Source organism: Nannospalax galili, unplaced genomic scaffold (genome assembly GCF_000622305.1).
Source record: "Nannospalax galili isolate Female #2095 unplaced genomic scaffold, S.galili_v1.0 scaffold1206, whole genome shotgun sequence".
In the NCBI taxonomy this organism is placed as follows: domain Eukaryota; kingdom Metazoa; phylum Chordata; class Mammalia; order Rodentia; family Spalacidae; genus Nannospalax; species Nannospalax galili.
The window spans coordinates 709,913-722,082 of NW_008355162.1; the positions used below are offsets into that span (position 1 = coordinate 709,913).

The 12,170-nt window shown below is 39.5% G+C and overlaps 1 protein-coding gene across 1 annotated transcript in view; it reads left to right on the forward strand.

Moving 5' to 3' along the window:
- Rnf130 (ring finger protein 130) overlaps window positions 1-12,170 on the forward strand; it is a 137,824-nt gene that overhangs the window by 77,392 nt on the left and 48,262 nt on the right. Inside the window, exon 4 of the mRNA XM_008852239.2 lies at window positions 4,621-4,871. Within this exon, the coding sequence (XP_008850461.1) occupies window positions 4,621-4,871 (251 nt within the window). The remainder of the gene's footprint in view (window positions 1-4,620; window positions 4,872-12,170) is intronic.

A 12,170-nucleotide genomic window follows, 5' to 3' on the forward strand; every position in this document is an offset into this window, starting at 1 on the left:
GATGGAGCACAGGCCATGGAGGATCACTGCTTAGTGACTTGCTCCCTGCTCAGCCTGCTTTCTTAAGCAGCATAGGCCCACAGTGGGCTGGGCCCTCCCACCTCACTCAGTCAAGAAGATGCCCGCCCCACAGACATAGCCACAGGCCAGCCCTAAGGAGGAAATTCCCCAATTGAGGCTCCCTCAACCCAGGTGTGTCAAGTTGACACTAAGCTATCCAGCACAACAATGGACAAAAAATAATTAAGGAACTCTTTTAGATCAAAGGAAACTGATGCAACAAGATAGCCAAACACACTGTCCACAGCCCCTGGTTAGATTATTAGGCTGAGTTGGAGCTATTTAAATATGAAGTTTATTAAACAAGAACCACATTACATTAGAAGTGAATTTTTGAGTATGAATAAATGAAGTATGACCATCAGAAATAACCTTGGTCTACTTTGGCATTGTCAATGTATTAAAGGCTGATTTTTCCTGTTGGTTTCAACTCATTTGTTTGTTTCTCTGTAGCCACAGCTGGCCTGGAACTGACTATGTAGACTAGGCTGGCCTCAATCTCACAGAAATCTGCCTGCCTCTGCCTCTTGGGTGCTAGGATTAAGGTGTGCACTACCACACCCAGATACAATTTGCTTTTAATTGGTCCAGCAAAAAAATAGAAAGGTCAAAGTGTTAACTGTTGGCAAACCTAAACAAGATACATGAATGGTCCCATAATTTGAAACTTCCATTTAAAAATTTCCAAAATAAAAGGGGAAAGAATTGTTTATTAAAGTAGCCAGACTTACACACTAAAAAAAACATAAATTCTCATTAAATAATAAAATGAAGGGGCTGAAGAGATGGCTCCGTGGTTAAGAGCACTGGCTGCTCTTCCAGAGAACCCAGATTCAATTCCTAATACCCACATGGCAGCTAACAACCATCCATAACGCCAGTTCCAGGGAATCTGATGCCCTCTTTTGGCCTCTAGAGGCATCGCACAACATTGGTGCACTTACATACGTGCAGGCAAAACACTCATACACACAAAATAATTTTTTTAAGACTTAAAAAAAAATTTTAATAAAATGAAGAACTGGAGAGATTGCTGAGTGGTTAAAAACACTTACTGCTGTTCCAGAGGACCCTGAGTTCAGTTCACAGTACCCACATTATGAAGCTCATGACCATTCGTAACTCCAGTTCCAGGGAATCTGACATCATTTTCCAGCCTCCACGGGCACCAGCAACATGTAGCACATACATACCTATAAATGTAAAATAAAATATATGCCAGGCATGGTGGTGTATGCCTTTAGTCCCAGCATTCAGGAGGCAGAGGCAGGCAGATCTCTGTGAGATATCAAGGCCAGCCTGGTCTACATAGTAAGTATAATTATATATACATATATGTATATATAATTAATATAAAATTCGATATATAATTAAATCTCTAATTTCAAAAAGAATAAAAATGGAGAAAGTTTTTCAAAAACTTAATTAAAAGCAAGGATCATAATATCCTTAAATTTATTGTCATCTCTGAGACTTGTTGAAATGCCTGAGATGCCATGGCCATGTATTAGTGTTTTAGAACATGGCATAGTGATGGATATAACAAATATTTTTCGGTTTTTGATATTTTATTTACTATTTTAATTTGTATGAGTGTATTGCCTACATGTATGTAAGTGCACCTGTTTTGTGCAGTGCCCTTGGAAGTCAGAAGAGGGTGTCGGATTCCCTGGAACTGGAGTTAAGGACAGTTGTTAGCCACCGTGTGGGTGCTGGGAATTGAACCTGGGTCCTCTATAAGAGCAGCCAGTGCTCTTAACCACTGAACCATCTCTCCAGCCCTATACCAAATATTTTTCATATATGCTTAAATGTTTGTATCATTGTAATCTAATTCATGCTTCTCTCTTATAAATCACTGCTGCTCTAATTGTAGTTTTATCCTGAGGGGTAAATATGTATTGTCATTGGTGTCCTTCTTGAATCTCAGCCAACACTCCCCATATCATTTTTTAAAGATTTATTGATTTAATATATGTATGTGTGTTTATATGGGTCGTGTACATGCAGGAGTCCATAGAGGCTATAAGAGGGTGTCAAGAGTCCATGGGAACTGGAGTTACAGGCCGTTGTAAGCCACCCAACATGGGTGCTGGAAACCAAATGCTAGGTCCTTGCAAGAGCAGCAAGTTAATCACTGAGCCTCTCTCTCCCATCCCTAAATTTTTGTTTGTTTGTTTGTTTGTTTGAGACAGGGTCTCCCTGTATTCCCAGCTGACCTGAAACTTACCATGTAGACCAGACTGGCCTTGATCTCAGCGATCCACCTGCCCCGTGAGTGCTGGGATTAAAGCCATGAGCCACCACTCCGGCTTCCATCCCTAAGTCTTTAAGTCAAGTGTCTGAGGCATCCTTAAATTAGGTTCTTTGAACCCAGACAGGCTTTAGGTGTCGGGGAGAAGGGAATTTTTCTAGGAGCAATCTCCTCTGTGTAACTTTCTTCAGATTCCATAAAAACCTAGTGACTTCACTAGTATTCTGATGATCTGCTATAATGGTTGTTTATGTCACCAGATCAGAAGTTTCAGTCTCCTTTGAGAGTTCTTCCCTGTCTCCTGTGCTAGGATGATAAAGTTACAGACCTTTGTTTGGCTCCTCTTTCTGGTCCCTCTAAAATTCATTCACTTTTGTCCTCCTGAGAGTTGATGTATTTTTAATGTCAATTAAGAAGTCATTTATTTTCCCTTTAAGAAGGGAAAGAAAATAATAAATAAATAAATAAAAGGAAGTGAAAGGAACCTTGATTATAGTGTATGCTAAATAAATATTGATGGGTGGTTGAACTAATTAAGCATTTCTTTTCCCAAACAGCTTTCCTGTTGAGATTAGTTGGTGCATCCATTTAGTATTCTTTTAAGGAAATTTCCTGGATTGATTCCCTTGGCTACCTGTGCAACTCTTCCCCACTACTTTTCCAGCTTGAGTCTTCAAGAGGGAGCCTCAGAACTGATTTCTAAAACCATTTGTACTTGGCGTGATTATAAAGCAATGAGACTGATTGTCATATGTTGTTTGTGGGATCCGTCTCAGTTACTTTATAGCCATACCTGGTATCGTACACCACAGATCTGTTGCCTGTTGAACAACATTTTAAAAGCACAAATTTAAGGTTTCTAAATGGAAATTTAAATGGGTTTGGCATTATTTTATGATTTCCTCTAACTTACTGACCAAAGTCAGATATTAACTTATTGCTAAATTTCTATTGCTTGTAATCTTGACTGCATATTATAAGAATGATCCTTTCAGCTAAATATAATAAATGAGATTTAAAAATGCCTTCAAAAGGTCAAATTTGGGGATGTTCTGCTTGTTTGGGGGAGTTATATTTGTATATACATTCATATTCAGATATGTGGTTATGATTTTCTGTTTCCCAAAATAAAAGGGAAACCTAGCCTCCAGTGTTTCTTACAGGCTTTTTGGAAAACAGAGTATAAAAGTTGTGTATTGGCACAAGTAACTTCACCATAAGAAAGGATGAGTGCTGGTGGCTGTATCATTGATAGACATGCTTCTGTTTCCTTAAAGTGGGGTGCTGTTCCATTTTGGAGGATGAAAGGGATAGTGTTATCCATGGGAGAGTGATTCCTTGCTTTAATATATTAATTGCTTCTGGAAATCATGTAAGAGAAAGGATTCTTAGAAAAGCACCTTAAACTGGGCATGATGGCGCACGCCTTTAGTCCCAACACTCAAGGCAAAGGCAGGTGGATCTCTGTGAGTTCAAGGCCAGTCTGGTCTACATTGCAAGTTCCAGGCCAGCTGGGGCTACAGGGAGACGATGTCTCAAAAAGACCAAAAAAAACAAGTGTTATTAGGAGAAGATGACTGCCATTTGCCACTTCATAGTCACTCCGTTGCCTAGTGTGTTTCCCAAAATTCATGTCTCTTTCCATTCCCTGTACTAGTTCTACACACAGTGGGTGCTCAGGAAGTACCTATTCATACCATGAATAGCAGTACTTTTCTTAAGGGAGTAGAACTGTCTGAAGATTGTTTGAGATAGAAAAGGGGTTTTATAACCTACCCTGACTTTGTCACATTTGACTAGCCTCATAATCTATTTTCTAAATGCAGTTTTAAGACAGTTCATGCTGTTCTTCATACTGCAGTTGTTTCTTGCCTTACATCTGTTTGTCTTGGGTACTGTACATGTTCCCTCTTGGTGCCATTGAACACAGCTACAACCTCATGTCCACTGAAAAGTGGAATATGTGGGGCTGATGAGATGGCTCAGCAATTAAGAGCACTGACTGCTCTTGCAGAGGACCCAGTTTCGATTTCCAGCACCCACATGGCGGCTAACTACTGTTCATAACTCCAGATTCAGAGGATTTTCTGACCTCTGCAGGCATTGCATGGCATAGGTGCACCTACCTACATGCAAGCAATATACTCATACACATAAAGTAAAAATAATTTTTTTTAAAAAAGTGAAATGTGCAAATCCTTCCCATGAGCAAAATGTGTAGTACTTTCTCTAAGGAACATATGTGTATTTGATGTTACTATAAATTTCAATGTCACTTGAGTGTATGTATCTGTTTTACATTACAGGCACTGGAGATATTATTGCTGTCATGATAACAGAATTGAGGGGTAAGGATATTTTGAGTTATTTGGAGAAAAACATCTCTGTACAAATGACAATAGCTGTTGGAACTCGAATGCCGCCAAAGAACTTCAGCCGTGGCTCTCTAGTCTTCGTGTCAATATCCTTTATTGTTTTGATGATTATTTCTTCAGCATGGCTCATATTCTACTTCATTCAGAAGATCAGGAACACAAATGCTCGCGACAGGAACCAGGTGAGCTACCAGGACTCTACCAGATGCAGTCCACAAGCACCTGCTGTGATTATACATCTTGTAGACTTTTCTTTCGTTAAAAACATAGCTACAGCTTGCAGTTGTCTTACTTTGTTGAAAATACATCCTTACAAATATTTTAAGGATGACCATGATCTAGATGATTCTGTTAATTTGGAGAAATAGCACAAAGTTGTGTCTTTAAACTGACTCTTTTGGTTGTCTCTGGGAAGCTGAGAGGATTAGGAGTCTTCACTCTGAGCCCTTTTGCATGTGAATCTTTTTCCTATGTGAATGTTGAAAGCTCTGTTGCCTTTTTAGTCAAAGAGAAAAAAGTCAATTAAAAATAAATTCTCTGGGCCCGGGAGAGATGGCTCAGTGGGTAAGGGCTCTCATCATGCAAGCCTGGCAACCTGAGTTTGATTTCCAGAACCCACACAAAGATGGAAAGCGAGAACCAACTCCACATTTACTGTGGCATGTGCATACACAGACATACAGTAACGACAAATAAATTTAAAATGAATAAATTCCCCATCATAACTAACCTCAAATGCAGGTGAAAGTGAGATGGGGAAGAATGATAGAAGATATTTCTCTAAATAGTCATTTTAGGAAATCCACTAGCACTAGTTGAGTGAATAAGGACAGTAAGAGGCAGGAGGAGGGCCTACACAGGATGCTTCTCTCCCTATCTGTTTCTTTCAGAAGCCTGTTTTGAGCTTTTGGGTTGCTGTCTTAGTTTCCTATAGGAAACTAAGAAGTAAATACTTGCAGAGTAGTTTGAGGTCAAGTTTTAGTACCATCCTTTTATAACACTGTGAGTCCACATCCCTCTGAGACAGTTGGAATTATGTTCTTTGTTATCTAGTGAAGGGAGTACAGACTGACAGGGAAAGTTCTAAGATCAATTCTCTGCTCTGTCACCAGTTTATCCTGTTCCCTCTCAGATAGTTTATTTAGCTGCTAGTTACTTCATCTGAAAATATAGGAAATTTATTTTTACAGTGCTGGGAGTCTAACCCAGAACCTCATACATGCTAGACAGCACTCTGTTACTGAGACATGCCCCAGCCCTGAATTTTCTGAAAACTATAATTTATGGAACATTTATTTGCCTGGCTCTGTGCAACATCTTGAATGCGTTTAAATGTTTTATTTTGCTAAATTTTATTATTTGTAATTGTAGACAGAGTTGCAAGAATAGTACAAAGTATTCCTTTCAGATAGATTCTCCAGCAGTTCACATTTTATTGTGTCTCCTTTTCCATGTATGTATACATTTTTAACCATTTGAGAGTAAATTTGAGATATGATGCCTCTCCATTCTTCAGTGCTTCTTTATGTATTGTGTTTTTTAAAATGCCCACCATGGGGGTGCACACTGTAGTTACAGCACTCAGACAGAGGTAGGAGGATCATGATTTTGAGACCATCAGGGCCACACAGCTAGCCACATAGCTAGACCCTGTCTCGATGAAAGAAAACATTGTCTGATACAGCCACAGTATGATTATCAAAATCAAGATATTAACTTTTTTCCCCAATTCATTATCTAACCTATAGACCTTTTTCAAGTTGTCTAAATCTAGCTTAATAGTGTCCTTGATAACAAAGAAAACCCCAAATTGATTGGGTCAGATTGTGTGTTACTTTCAGTTGTGTTGTTCTATACTCTGTTTCGTAGCATTGACATTTTTGAAAAGTGCAGCTCAGATATTTTGTTAGTTTAATTTGTCTGTGTGATGTTCCTTTATGATTTCATTCAGATTGCCTGCCTTTTTGTCTCTAATGCCAGCTTCCGGTTTTTGTTGTTGTTGTTATTGTTGTTTTGGGTCTTTTTCTGTAGCCCCAGCTGGCCTAGAACTTTGTAACCCAGGCTGCCTTGAACTCACAGAGATCGCCTGCCTCTGCCTCCTGAGTGCTGGGATTAAAGGTGTGTGCCATCAGACATGAACACCAACCTTTTTAAGCTTCGAAATGATGGTAGATTTATTTGTATTTGTCAGAAATCAGAGATCGATTTCCCCAGTGGTAACACCTTGCTTAACTATAGGAAATATCACAAATATATAAGTGTGTGTGTGTGTGTGTGTGTGTGTACACACGTGAATACTGGTACATATGCACATATGTGGAGGCCAGAGATTAACCTTGAGCATTTTCCTTAGTTGCTGTCCATCTTATTTTTTTGTGACACGGTCTTTTATTGAATCTAAAGCTCACTGATTAGGCTGGTTGGCCAGTGAGCCCAAGAGAACTTCCTGTCTGCCTCTCCCACACTGGGATTACAAATAGGTACCCAAGTTTCTGTGTGGGTGCTGAGATCCAAACTCAAGTCCTCATGCTGTCACAGCAAGCACTTCCTGACTGCATCATCTGCCCAGCCCCGAACATCTTTCCAGGTGCTTATTTGCCATTTGTAGATCTTCTTGAGTGAAATGTCCATTTATTTCTCTTGTCCACTTTCTACCTGGATTGTTTGTCTTTTACTGCTGTTTCTAAATTTCTTTATATATTACGCATAGAAATTCTTTATCTGGTATGTGCTTTGCAAATAACTTTCTTCCCAGTCTATATTTTGTCTATTCAACCACTTAACAGCCTTTTTGTTGATGCAGTTGTTATTATTTTGGTTTTTTGAGATGAGGTCTCCTGGTAGCCCCAGCTAACCTGGACCTTGACCAGGCTGGCCTCAGTCTCACAGAGATCCACCAGACTCTGCTTCCTGAGTGCTGGGATTAAACAGTGCACCACCATGCCCAGCTTCCCTTAACAGTCTTTTGAAAGCTTGTTTGTTTGTTTTGATGAGGTGTAATTTTTAAATTTTCTCTTTTATGAATTGTACTTCTGGTAACACTTTTTTTTTTTTTTTTTTTTTGGTCTTTTTGAGACAGGGTCTCCCTGTAGTCCCAGCTGTCCTGGAACTCACTATGTAGACCAGGCTGGCCTTGAACTCACAGAGATCGGCCTGCCTCTGCCTCCCAAGTGCTGGGATTAAAGGTGTGCACCACCACACCCTGCCAACACTTTTTTTTAACTTTAAAAAAAAAAACTATTGAGAATTTCATACATGTATATAAGGTGTTTTTATCAAATCCACGCCCACTTTCTCCCATCTAACACCTCCCATATTTCCCCATCACTTTTTTTGACAACTTCGTGTTTTCTCTCTCTTTCTCTCTTTCTTTTTAAATGGGGCTTTTTGCTGCCCTAACATTACCCCTCTGAAGACAAAACCCTGAAATCTTTTAGGGATTAGATAAGAACTCCCAAATACTTTTGTCTTTTTTGGCCTTTGGAACAGCATATGTTGCTGAGAGGCCGAAGGACATTTTGACTTTTAGCCAAGAAACTGGCTACTTTTCTTTGAGGTCTTTTTTACCCTAACTGCCAGGCCAATTCCTACCTCCTATGTCTATCACACTAACCTCTGAAGGGGTTGCTCAAATTGCTGATAGGAAATCAGGACGCAGACCACTCTGGCTTCTTCCATGCTGAACAGGGACGCAGGGTGAGGCAATTCTGGTACCCCTTCAGTGGGTTTATCTAAAAGACTCCCAGATTGCATAACTCTTATCTATAGAGAGAAAAGAAGGTCCTTGACTGGTGAATAGGGGATGTGAAAGAGAAGTAAAGGCAAGAGTAGTTAGCATTACAAGTTCTAGACAGGGAACTAGAAAAAAGAACAGGGCAAATTTCAAGTGTTCAAGTGTTCATATGAGAGCCCATTGGAATTTCTTGACAAGGGCTTTCAAAAGCATCCCTCTATTGGGTTCCTTCTCATTTTTCTTTTATCTTCCAAGACTGGAGTGATAGATTCAGGATTTGCTTTCAGGTATTTTGATAGCTATTGGAGTGGTTAGAATCAGTGTCAGTTCCCTCTCATAGGCTTCTAGATAGGGGGAGAAAAAAAATTTATCCATCATTTTAGAACAATAGCTGGTTGTCTCCCTTAGCTACAGGTAGGCACTAGAGTATTGCAGACCATGATTGGAAGTCTTACATCTGAGCAACACTTTCTGATTAGGAACAGAATCATCAATGAGAAATATTTGTCTAAATAAATTTTTATATGGACTTAAGCCTAATGTCTGGGAAGTGTAATCCCTTGAACTCTTAAAGAAATATACTGATGACTTTACTCTTTGGTTTACTCTTAATTGTATGAGGATCTGTTCCTCAGGGGGTCACATGGGCTTGGGAGGAACCCCTGGGTCCTTTTTTTTTATTTTTTTTTAACCAGGTCCATCTATGTGAAGGTAAGTCAAAGGTCCTGCTTGACTGTGGCTGGCTTCACTTGGAAGCATGGAAGAAATGTTTCCTCTGTGTTGACCCTCCTCTTTGTAGAATGGACACTGGTTCAAGTCCATTTGGTGGGGTCTCATGGCCTCCTGGATCAAGAGGACAGGTGGTGCACCACAGTTACAGGACATTTTGAGAGATGCTCATCGTCCTCTGGAGCTTAGTTGAGTTAGAAGGGCAAGGAGCAAAAACTGTCCTTTTTGTCCCTCTGACCAAATTAGTATAGGCCTCAAAGTATGGCTGTTAAACATCCAAGAAGGTTAGTTCCACCAGTCTGGTACTTTTAATTACCATGTGCTATGTAGATAAAGCTTGAGTAAATAAACAAAATATTCTCAGATAAACCTTTACTGGATATACATTTTCTTCCTTAAACTAGTTGACTAAACTATGACCTTAGAAATTTTAAGATTATGTGTATACTATTTTTGTCTCATCCTTTATATATCATAACAAACCTACACAGACCTTCATCACTTGCTTAGGATTCCTCATTTTTTTCTATTTTGAAAAATAACTCCATTTCCATAACCTTTTAACATCTTTTACATTCTCATTTTCTTTTTTTTAAAAAATAATTATTGAGACTTAATAGCATTAACAAATTGTCCATCTGTTGTGAGAATTCTTTTCCTGGAGATGCTAAGCAATGCTTGTTCCCTTTTAAGGTTCTAGTGTCAAGCCAATGTTTGATTAAAGTTTTACTGGAGACCAATGAATTTACTGAGCTTACTTACAAAGATAACTGAGGAGTGCTGAGGTGTATGTATGACCTAAGGGTATGCATACTGGAAAGCCTTTACCCAGCATGGGGCCTTCCCTGGATTGTATACTTTAGCCCTCCCCAAATCCTGGAGGCCATATGTGATTAGGGCCAAATTATATACATTTGGCTGGGAGGAGTGGCTGGATATGCCAGTGAGGATCCAGTGACCATGTTTGGCCCTTCTTTAATGAGTGAGCACAACCATCAACAAGCCCAATTTTGACGATGTTTAGCAATCAGGCATAGCTAAAGTCATGATGATGGTAGTTATTTCATGCAGAAGAGACTGCTGCTGTACAGCATCATCATTAAAAGGACATGGAATTTAAAAGGATTTGGTGCTAGGATCCACATATAAGGGAGAACGTACATCATTTGTTTTTCTGATTCTGTGTTAGTTTACTTAGTATAACAGTTTCTAGATCTATTCATTTACCTGAAAATTTCATTATTTCATCTTTCTTTACTGTTGACTATAACTCCATTGTATAAACATACCACATTTTTGTTAACCACTCTTCAGTTGAGAAGCACTTAGGTTGCTTCCATCTCTTAGCTATTGTGAAAAGAGCAGCAACAAACATGGATGCACGAGTGTCTCTACAATAGGATGAGTCCTTTGGGTATATGCCAAGGAGTGGTATAACAAGGTCATATGGTAGGTTCATTTTTAGTATTTTAAGAGTTCTCCACACTGTTTTCTATATGGGTTGCACAAGTTTGCACTCCCAGCAGTGAATGAGCGTTCCCCTTTCTCCACATCCTCACCAGCATTTTGTATCGTTATCTTAGGTAGTTTTAATTTGCATTTCCCTATGTGCTAGATAGCTTTAGTGTCAACTTGACACACCTGGGTTGAGGGAGCCACAATTGGGGAGTTTCCTCTATTGGACTGGCCTGTGGCCTTGTCTGAGGGGCATCTTCTTGATGAGTGATGTGGGAGGGCTTAGCCCACTGTGGGTGGTGCCACCCCTGGGCAGGTGGGCCTGTGTTGCATAAGAAAGCAGGCTGAGCAGGGGCCAGGGGAGCAAGCTAGTAAGCAGCATTCGTCTGTGCTCCAGCTCCTGCCTCCAGGTTCTTGCCCTGAGTTTCTACCTTGGGCTCCCAGATGAACTGTGACCCAGGATATGTAAGCTAAATAAACCCTTTACTCCCCAAGTTGGTAGTGGTCAGAGTGTTTTGTCACAGCAATGGAGAAACAAACTATGACACCCTAATTACTAACAATGTTGAACACTTTTGAGATGTTTCTTAGCCATCTTCATTTCTTCCTTTGAGAACTCTCTGCTTAGATCTCTAGCCCATCTTTTAATTGGGTCATTTGGTTTCCCGATTCTTTGGTTTTTGAGTTCTTTAGGTGTTCTGGATGTTAAAACTCGGTCAATGTCACTGGTGAATATTTTTTCCCCATTCTGTGGGTTTTCTCTTCACCTTTTGATTGTTTCTTTTGCTGTACAGAAGCTTTTTAGTTTAATTTGTTGATTGCTGACCTTAATTCCTAAGCAACTTCTGTCCAATTTAGAAAATCCTTTCTTACACCCATATCTTATAAGTTACTGCCAATATTTTCTTCTAATAGTTTCAGGGTTTCCAGTTTCACATTGAGGTCTTTGATCCATTTGGAGTTGACTTTTGTGCAAGGTGAAAGATAAGGATCTAGTTTCATTCTTCTCCAGGTGGAGATCCAGTTTTCCAGCACCATTTGTTGAAGATGCTGTCTTTCCTCCATTGTGTGTTCTTGGCACCTTTGTCAAATATCAGGTGGCTGAAATTGCATGTACTCAGGTTTTGGTCTTCAATGATGGTCCATTGATCTATGTGTCTATTTTTGTACCAGTACCATGCTGTTTTATGACTATAGCTCTATAGTATATTTTGAGATCTGATATAGTAACTCCCCCAGCATTGTTTTTTGTGCTCAGGGTTGCTTTGGCTATCCGGGGTCTTTTGTACTTCCATACAAATTTAAGGATGGTTTGTTTCTAATTCTGCGAAGTACATCATGGGGATTTTTATTGGGATTGCACTGAATCTATATATTGCTTTTGGTTTTCACAATATTAATTCTTCCAGTCTATGAGCATGGGAGGTCCTTCCATCTCCTGGTGTCTTCCTCAGTCTCTTTCATTAGTGATTTAAAATTTTCATTGTAAAGATCTTTGGTGTCTTTGGTCAGATTCCAACCAATATATTTAATTTATTTATTTACTTTTGCAGCTATTGTGAAT